At 33.3% G+C, this 10,109-nt stretch overlaps 1 protein-coding gene across 1 annotated transcript; it reads left to right on the top strand.

Moving 5' to 3' along the window:
• Positions 1 to 3,757: 3,757 nt before the first annotated feature.
• On the top strand, positions 3,758 to 9,673 carry LOC11427763 (GATA transcription factor 11). Its single transcript, XM_003597210.4, has 3 exons — positions 3,758 to 3,956; positions 4,877 to 5,119; positions 8,460 to 9,673. The coding sequence occupies exons 1-3, from the start codon at positions 3,948 to 3,950 to the stop codon at positions 9,144 to 9,146; spliced, it is 939 nt and encodes a 312-aa protein (XP_003597258.1). The 5' UTR covers positions 3,758 to 3,947; the 3' UTR covers positions 9,147 to 9,673.
• Positions 9,674 to 10,109: the final 436 nt, after the last annotated feature.

Below are 10,109 nucleotides of genomic sequence, written 5' to 3'. Positions count from 1 at the left end.
ATTCGATAATTTTGTCTCTTCGATTGTCCCTTTCTTTTATTTTCTTGCATTTTGTTTCTTTTTAGCATTTTTTTCATTTCATTTTGTTTATAGTTAGCATTTTAATTTTTGTCATTTATTTATTCACACTTAGAATGTACTTAGGTATAATGTAAATATAAATGAGAAAAAGTGTATGTGTGTGTCTTTTATTTCTTTACCGCTTTATACATATCAAAAAATGCAAAAAATTAGATTACGGATTATGTGGTGATCCGATGTCACTACAAATCCACATGCTTTTATTTTCCTGTCACGTTAGTTTTTTTTTTTTATGTTAATTATATTCAAAAAAAAAAACATGCAAATTACCAAAATTTACAAAAAAATATATTCATTTTCATAACAAACCTTGATTTCTTAAATCAAGTGATTCCATTTTTATTTTATTTTGTTAATCAAACTTTAATTCACTTTAATTATACCTTGAGTTTATTCTCTTTCAAATAAAAAATACAAATCAATTCTCATTTGCCACTTGGCTTTTATTTTAAAACTTTTTTTCAAAACTAATAAAAAAATACAAAACTAATCAAACGTCAATTTTTACCCCGAATTACGAGGTTTTGATCCCTCATGAGTACGTAGGCAAAGGACACTCGTCCTTCCAAATCATAAAAAATGTAGATAAATTAGGTCTTTATTTTTCATTTTAATTCCTTCTTTTAACAAGAAAAGCAAGCAAGTTATAGCACAAAAGTTGAATAAAATCAAGAGGTTTTCGTAGTGTACTACGAATATTTAAGGTGTTAATACCTTCCTAAATATAATCAACCCCCGAATCCTTAATCTTTTAATTAAAATGTGATATTTGTACCTTTTTCCACTTTCTTTTGAAAAAATTAAAAGTTCAGTCGTGAATGAAAATAATGAGTCTATGCTAATCAAATAGCTTGATCTCCGAAAAATGACCCGACAAATTCCAATCCTCACATAATATAAAGTGTTAATGGTGCTTTACCCCCCTATAATATAGGTCATTTTTTGTTTTCCCCCATGTAAAATATTTTTTTTGATTTACCCCCTGTAAAATATATATCTTTTGGAATACCCCCTAATAGGTCATAAAAAAACGACTTTATTTTTTTTTCTATAATTTTTTCGTTTTTTTATGACCTATTAGGGGGTATTCCAAAAGATATATATTTTACAGGGGGTAAATCAAAAAAAATATTTTACAGAGAAAAAACAAAAAATGACCTATATTACAGGGGGTAAAGCACCATTAACTCTAATATAAATACATCTAGTTTACTCATGCAAGAACAATACAAACACGTCCAAGTGAACCGTCTTCCGGTCAATGATAAATTACCAATTCAACTTCATCAATAAACCAATGTTCCGGTTCAACTAGTTAGACATTGGTTCAACTAGTTAGACCAAAAAAATAGAGCTAGTACCAATCCAAATAGGTATATTTTTATTTTCTACTAGTTAAAATGTGCCTCTTTTTTTACCAAGCAACATATTTTTATATGTTAAACCTTCGATTTCTAAGAGAAAGAAGTCTTAGTAATCCGAAGTATGACCAAAAGATAAGTAAAATCTGATCAATAATTATTTTCACCTTAAACTCGGGTTATCACAAACGGTTTCTTCTAAGGAAAACTCATTAACCACTTGAGGCAAATAACTTGGTTGAACAACTAACTTATTTTTCTTTCTATTGAAGTAAATAACTACACACACTCGCTTTGTTTCTAAACATATGTTACAATTTTAAAATGTGTATTATTCGCATAACTTACTTGGACCATATTTCATAACTAATATATAAATACATATGTTAGTATATAGGAAGCTGTTCAATTTATTTCAATAAATATTCTCATATTTTACTTTATACCTAGCTAAGATGGAACCATATGTATCATCTCGAATGCGTGAGTTCAGCGAGGCTACTAATCCTTTTTGAATCTAATTCCTCAATACTTAGACCAATCAACTGATATTTCAATAAGGCTTTTTATTTCAATAAGAGTAACTAAAGGAACTTATATTAAGGCAGTGTACATAAATTTCCTTAAAAAATGAAAAAAATAGATCGAGTAAAAAAAAGATAATAATTGTGATTGGTCCCGTGTGTACCGTCGGTGATCGCTGAATGGATTTTGTTTGTTTGTGCAAAACAGTGTATCAAATCTTGTGTGTGATACAATCATTCACATAAATATTCATATTTTTGAGATCCACCTATTTTTGCTTTAAATAATTCATTTTAGATCCACATCTCATGCCCATCACCGTTACCACATTCATTTGACCAACCTTCTTAAATGTTTCTTCTTTTCCTTTCTTTCAGTTTTCAACTTTTTTTGTTGTTTTTTTTTGCTTTAATTGAAGGATTTTTTCTAGGCACGCTATATATACTCTATAATTCATGATTTATAATATTAGTAAAAATTTCACGACTAGTAATAATAGAAAGAAAAAAAAAGGAAAACAAAGATTGGCGATGGTCATCTAAAAAGAAAAAAAGTAAAAATTGGCGATGGTCACCTAAAAAGAAAAAAGGTAAAAAAATAATTGGCAATGGAAATTGAAACCATATTAAATTTTTCTATTTTCACAACTTTCCGAATATCATTTACTAAAAGAATTTTGTTCGGCCTGTGAACTTAACACAATTGATAATGCATAATTTATATACGGGTCATAATTTAAACTACAAGAAATGAATTTCTAGTCACTAGGGTTGTTCCCGCTACAAGAAATGCACACAAAGAAAACAGATGTTAATTACAACAACACAATAAATATTCATTTGAAATATTTTTAAAAGTTAAATAAATAATTTTATTTCATAGATTTTCTCCATATGAAATATTTTAATTTGATATAATGGAAAATACTTTTTCTTTTTTTAACTTGATGTCTTTTTTTAACTCTATCCAACTTAAATGTTGAATAATCTAGGTACTAATCCCATATTTCATTTGCAGATAACTAACTTAAAGGTTGAAAGCAGAACTTTATATGGATTAATCGACGTAAAATGACACCGACAACGTTTGAACTTGAGACCCGTAAGCAAATACTAAATATAGATTTTTTTTTTGAATAAATACTAAATATAAATATTTAACCAGATAAAATCCTTTTTAGTAAAAAAAAGCTAAATAAAATCCTAAAATTTGAAATCTTTAAATTGTAAATTAGTTATAGTCAAATTTCTTTTAAAATCAGTTATTACAGTTTACGATACTAGTTGAATATAAATTCAATGCTATGTTCTGTAACAGTTCAGTCGGTAGTTATCAGAGATATTATCTGTAAGCGTCAGAGTTCGAATGTCAGATAATATGATTCTCCATCACAGAGAGAAATATAATCAAATGTAAACAAAAAATATGTAGTACTACAGTGAAAGTTTCATACGTACATCCGATCAACTTTCACGGATAATACGATATTCTTTCAAGAAAAGACAATATGATACGTTATTATTTTACAAAAAAGACAATCGACGATGATAGTTTTAGCGCATTTTAAGACGAGACTTGATGTATATCTTATATAATTTTGGTAATTTTCGAGATCCAAGTCGTCTAATTATATTTCTTTATAATCAAATCAAATCAAATATTATAAAAGGAAACCAATTATATTAAGCTAATGAGAAAAATAGGGTACAATTCCTTAAGAAAAAAGATATGAAATTATTTAGTTTGAAAAAATAATAATAATTTATTTAAGTCACGAGAGGAGAATGAGGGTTTCCACATAGTAGCAACGCCTGCTGAAAAAATAAAACCTAATTTACCAAACTCAGACACAGACAGACACAACACAAACGTTTTCTCTTCCTTCCTTCGATCTTTCTTCATTTTTGTCTCAATTTCTCTCTCTTCTCTTTCTCTTTCTCACTGCAATGTGCTTTATTTCATCACTCTTCTTCAACAACTATGCCTGAGGTTTGTATTTTTACCTTTAATTCCCTTTTTACCCCTCTTTTTTTCACTATGGATAATTCTATTTTTTCGAATTTGCATGCATTTTTTCTTTGATTTTGCTTTCTGGGTGTATTTTATTTTTTGTTATAATGGTGGAAATTGGTTAATTTTGGTTGATTTTGTGTGAAAATACAATGTGTGTAATTTCACTGTGTCATGGTAAATATTGTTGTATTACTTAATTATACAACCCTAGGGGTTAGCCTGGTGGTGTACGGCTTGGGACATAGGAGTGTGCTCTTCCTAGGCCGTAGGTGCTAACAATTTCTGTGTTGGGTCGGTCCAGGCTTTGCTCTGGCTTCAATTGGGCCGGTCGGGACTTTGCTTTGGCTTCAATTGGGCCGGTGTAGACAGGGCTTTGCTCTGGCTTCAATGCCCCGCTAGTGGACAGTGGGATTGGTCCCCGGATTAGTCAGTCATTGGACCAGATACCGAGTTTAAAAAAAAAAGCATTACATGACTATACAAATTGGGTCATATCATCATATGAGACAAACAATATTTTAGCATAAAGTTGGAATTTTTGGGTGATTTTTTGAACCAATTATTCATTGTTGGTTTTGTTTCAATTTGAATTATGTTGTATCGTGTTGGACTGGTCCAGATAGGGCTTTGCTCCGGCTTCAATTGGGGCCCACTAGTGGACGGTGGGATTGGTCTAAGGATTAGTCGGTCATTGGGCCGGATATTGAGTTTTCAAGATAAAAATAGTACACGATCATATGAATTGGGTCATATGAGATTAACATTTTTAATAGCATAAAGTTTGAATTTTTGGGCAATTTTGAACCAATGATTTGTAATTTGTTTTGTTTCAATTTGAAGTATGGTGTATCATGTGGTAAATGGTGATAATGTGTGTGTTTGATGTTTTGAAACAGGATATTCCGAATATGAAGGGTTCTTGGTTTTTTGACAAGAATTTTAATGGTTTGTCTGATGAGACTTTTGATGATCTCAAGTTTTTCGATTTTCCATTGGAAGATGTGGACGCAAATACTGCTGAAGAAGATTGGAGTGCTCTTGGAGAGCCGTGTTTTGATGTTTTTTCAGTGTCCCCTGCAGTATTCTGTGGTAAAATAAAAACTGAAAATCCCCAACTCGGGGAAGGCTTCTCTGCTCCTGTGAGTACTCTATCGTTACTTATGATAATTTGGATTCCATACTTTGATGTTTGTTATTTGCTTAACTTATTTTCTGATGTATTACTTCTCTGCTAGTCGTTGTATATGTGAAAAGTTGCGATTAGCCCATTATACTTCAACGCAGTGCTCTTATATTTGATAAATTGATTGCATACATTGTTTTATTATTTGAAGCCGAAACACCGTGAATCCATTGGCTCGCTGATCATGACCGTTTTATTTGAGATGATCTATGCTTAAGGAATGAAAAGTTTTGCTGAACTTTGAACTTAGGCCTTTAGGAGGAAATGTTAATGTTGTTACTTAGACAACTAGAATATTTTAAAGTTGGGTTTTCCATAGCTCCTACTTCTCGGTACTTGGGCAACTGAGTTTTTACAATTTAAACCTTTGCAGGACCAGTGAGTTGCTAAAGTAAACTAGAATAGTGTCGGCTAGGAAATTTGTCAGATTGACAGAAAAATATCAAAACCAAACTACTTTGTGATAAACGATGTGATATGTAGATTGAATTTGGTCTGACCTAGGAGAATTTGAGTGAAAAAGTGGATGTCATGTTTGCTAGAGATTCAGTTTTCATGCCTTTACTTAATAGGAAGGGTTATTGAGCAAGTGTAGTTGCATACTCAGTGGCGGATTCAAGACCCTGGGTAAGCGGGGACGCTTTATTAATTAAATCTATTAATAATAATAATTCTTCTCATACCTATAAGATAAAATCCAAGGGTGCTTAGAAGAGTTGGTATGAGTTGCTTCAGCTTAACCAGGATTCTCACATTTGATTCTGAGCCTTGGAATGTAACAACATTAAAACCCCTTAGGGAGAGTCTGCCGCTCATTTGGTTCCCATGCGATTGGAGGGATTAACCTCAAAGTTGAGTGCAGAGGATATCCGATTTATACCAAAAGATACATATATGAAGATTAATACAAATTTTAAAAACATAAAATTTAAATATGTCTAATACACCTTAAAAAAATAAATATCTAATACAATAAATTAGATACCTTACGATCATTTATTGGAGAAAAGTCGCCTACCTTTTTCTCGATCTCTTTGATCCAATCTCTCTCGTCATTATCTCCCCATTTTCCATCATCAGCCTATAGGCGCCGTGCCTTGTGTCGAAAAACGGTAGGGAATGTTTCATTTATATTGTGTCCTCTGTGTGATTATATGTTTCGAAACAAATCGGTGGTAATAACAAATCAAATCCCAAACAGTCAAATCAAATCCAAAATGGTATTTCATGACGCAAGAACCAGCGCAAAACAACTAATAAAAATATGGTGAGCGGTGTGAAATTAATTGTTTTTCTATTTAATTTAATAAAATATTTAATATATTGTTGAAATCAAGTTGCAAAGCAAAAGAAAAGATACCTGTTTTGATCAAATTAAAAATTGTGATGCGAGATATACGATGGGCTAGTGTCTAGATTGCACACGATAAGAGATGCAATGTGATTATCAATTGAGAACAGCGGTAATGGGATTTGGGAAGACACAAAAAGGGAATACAAGATGGTTAAAAAGTAGATCCTTATTAATAGTATTAAAATAAAAACTAGGGCAAAAGGTTAAAAAGTGTGGTGGGCTCATAGTGTGTACATTTTCATTGATGCACCCCCTCAGGCAAACATAGATCCGCCTCTGATGCTTTGATTAATGTATGCTGCTGAGCTTATTATGTGAGTAGAAACACCAACTCTGGAAGTGTGTCGCCAATATGATTTACTCATTATCGGTAGTAATAGGAAATTACAACATAACATATAGTTATAGAAATTGTGAGAAAGTTTCCCTTGTTTCTGTTAAGAGTCCCACATCGGATAGGTGATGGCCTGACAGTGTGTTTATAAGTGGGGGCAATCCTCACCTCACAAGCCGGTTTTGTGGGGTTGTGTTAGGCCCAACCACGATTTCTAAGATGGTATCAGAGCCTTTCCAAGATCCATTAGGCCACCTGCTATCAGGTTTCCTCTATCGGGCCACCCACCATTTATATCCACGAACCAAGCCCAAAAGTGCTGGTCGTGAGGAGGTGTGTTAAGAGTCCCACATCGGATAGGTGATGGCCTGACAGTGTGTTTATAAGTGGGGGCAATCCTCACCTCACAAGCCGGTTTTGTGGGGTTGTGTTAGGCCCAACCACGATTTCTAAGAGTTTCATCTGCTATTAACCTAAATTATCCTCTCTATACTTTGTAGCCTTTACGCACCTAAAGTTGGAACTTTTCAGAGATTGCACAACAAAGGGAGGAGGAAAGTAGGAAGTTTTGAGTAATCTCTTTCCTCCCCGTACAGAAAAAACAGAAACAGTAAAAAAAGAAGATATAGGTTAGGAAATGAGTCATCTGGTTAAGTTTAAGTTGTGTAATGGTTACACATTACCAATCATCATTGTTCAGTTCTCAGATTATTCAGTTAATTTATGTGTTCAATTTTGTTAAAGGGGGTCTAATAAAATGAACAACAATACCATAGCCTTATAACACGAACTTTAATGTAATTAATTTGCAGCTATGTCAATATTTTTAAGTATATATTAGTTTTCACCTTGTGAATTTTTAAGTCTCGAGTCCTAACAACACTTTCGTACTCATCACTTGTATTTGTTGGTGTGTTGCGCTCAGAAAATAAGAAAGTTTCTGGCAACTATATATGACCAATGCTTGGAGTTTGCAAATGTTTGGTTATTTTGGATGATGTATAGATGGTATGCATGTGTAGAATTTAAAAGATGTAAATTTGTTTCCTTAAGCAGTGGATGATTAGATGAATGTGTCTTGTGTGATAGTATTTGGTAAATGGTGGGATCCAGTATTAAATAACTGGACCCTTGCACAAAGCAATTTCTGTTTCTGCTCAAATTTAAATTGATGAAGCTTCTCGAGTTTGGTAAAGTGGCTGAAACTAGACTTGGGCTGATTATAGATTTTTAAGCAGATGTAGTTCAATATAATGAAACAGAAAATGATGACGTTTCAAGTATCTTAGTCACACTTTCTTAAGAGACAATAGTTCAGGACTATATTTAGTGTTGCAAACCAAAATTGTAATAAGATCCAAGTTCTGTTTGTGACTTAGTGTATTTGGTCCTCTTTATTTTGATGATTTGACCTGACAGCATCTGATAATTGATAACTATACTTAATGACTGTGTTTTACCAAAGTAGCATATCACCCAATTTCCTCTTTCAATTATTAATTCAAATAAGCATACACCATAGCCTTATTATTGACAACTATCCATTGATGCTGCATCCGATTTTTATATTTCCTTTTTTGTTGTTTTGATGATAACTTGGCTTTGCAGTTTAATGGCATTTCCCCAATAATAAAAGAAGCGGCAAGAACAGCTGGACCAACATATGGAAAAACTATTCCCAATCAGAATGTCCCTTTCTATGAAAAGAAAGTTGTGCTTCAATACAGCCCGGTTTCTGTTTTTGAAGGCAGCAGTGCTTCCTCAGTTGAGAATTCCGGCTTTGATCTGCCTGTCATCCCAGTAAAGCGTGCCCGAAGTAAACGCCGGCGTCCTTCAAGCTTAAATCCTGTATTCTCGATTTCTTTCATTGCTAGCTTACAGGCTTTGCATAAGAAGATATCTGCCTCTGAGTCAGATTTAAACAGAGTAAAGAAACAGAAAAGAATGCTCTCAGGTGATATTGAAACGAAGAAATCCTCATCACAAGAGTCAGTTGTCCAGAGAAAGTGCACACATTGCGAGGTCACAGAGACTCCACAATGGAGAGAGGGACCCAACGGTCCCAAAACGCTCTGCAATGCTTGTGGTGTTCGGTACAGGTCCGGCCGCCTCTATCCTGAATACCGGCCGGCAAACAGCCCCACTTTTGTAGCATCTGTGCACTCAAACAGTCACAAGAAGGTTCTGGAGATGCGAGGTGTAGTCATCAAAGATGGCGTTAGGGTCCTTTCTAAGTTGGCTCCATCAAATGTTCCTGGAAATTCCGTAGGACAGTGTTATCCTGGATCTTTTTGAAGATGAGATAGTGTACTTGTGCCAGACAGGATCCTCCTTTGTTTATTGTTTTAATTTTAGTCTCTTGATATATTACTTAGCATCATTTGTTTAATTACTGTAAATTGATTGGTGAAATAATAAGTTAGTTGCAGCAGATCAGTAATTAGTGCTTGAGAATGGTATGTTAAAGTAGGTGTTTAACTGGATGACATGGCATTGGCAGTGAGGTTATATATATATGGCTGAAGTAGAGGCAAGAATCCTTTGCATTACTTGCTGCATGTGCTATGAGGACATGAAGTCAAAGGATTAATTAAAGGCAAGGACAATGATATCACATGTATGGTAACATGGCACACAATTATAGTGGAAGAGCACATGCATGACTATTCCATGGTCTGGAAAAACGACTTTCCAGTTTTCAGACAGCTTCAAAATGGGTTTTGTTATTTACCCTTTATAGACAGACTATTAGACTTTGTTTTTTTAGTATAATTTAGTTTGAAGAGTTAGCTCCTACTTAAGCCGTTATTTTTGTTTCATAAGGATATTTCCTGTTATTTTTTATTTTATTTTAATGCGTACTTTGTATTTTATATTAAATACATTCTAAATATTTTTGTTTTTGTTTTATTGAATGTGCATGTTACTGTATTGTTTATCACTTGAATGGATAGAAACTGTACTTGTTTTATTGAATTTCTGTAAGATCTCAACTTCTAGTGTATAGCTGAAGGGCCAAGTACCCAAAGAAAACCAGAAGGTATCCCACATACATCATTCATTCCTCTCATCCTTGTTCTCAAGGATGAAAGTACGAAAGTTGACTCTTAAATCCTCTAGTTGTTCCTAGGTTGCATCAACTTTTGTTGTGTTACCCCATCGGATTAGGTCATATGGTTTCAGTGTAATTACCATGAAAAATTGAACTTGCTTATAGTACTGCAGGTTGTACTATTGGTCCAAACTTCTGACATAGTT

This window comes from Medicago truncatula, chromosome 2, assembly GCF_003473485.1.
Source record: "Medicago truncatula cultivar Jemalong A17 chromosome 2, MtrunA17r5.0-ANR, whole genome shotgun sequence".
Lineage (NCBI taxonomy): Eukaryota > Viridiplantae > Streptophyta > Magnoliopsida > Fabales > Fabaceae > Medicago > Medicago truncatula.
Note: the sequence above shows the minus strand (reverse complement) of the source record. Positions and strands in the feature narration are given on the sequence as shown.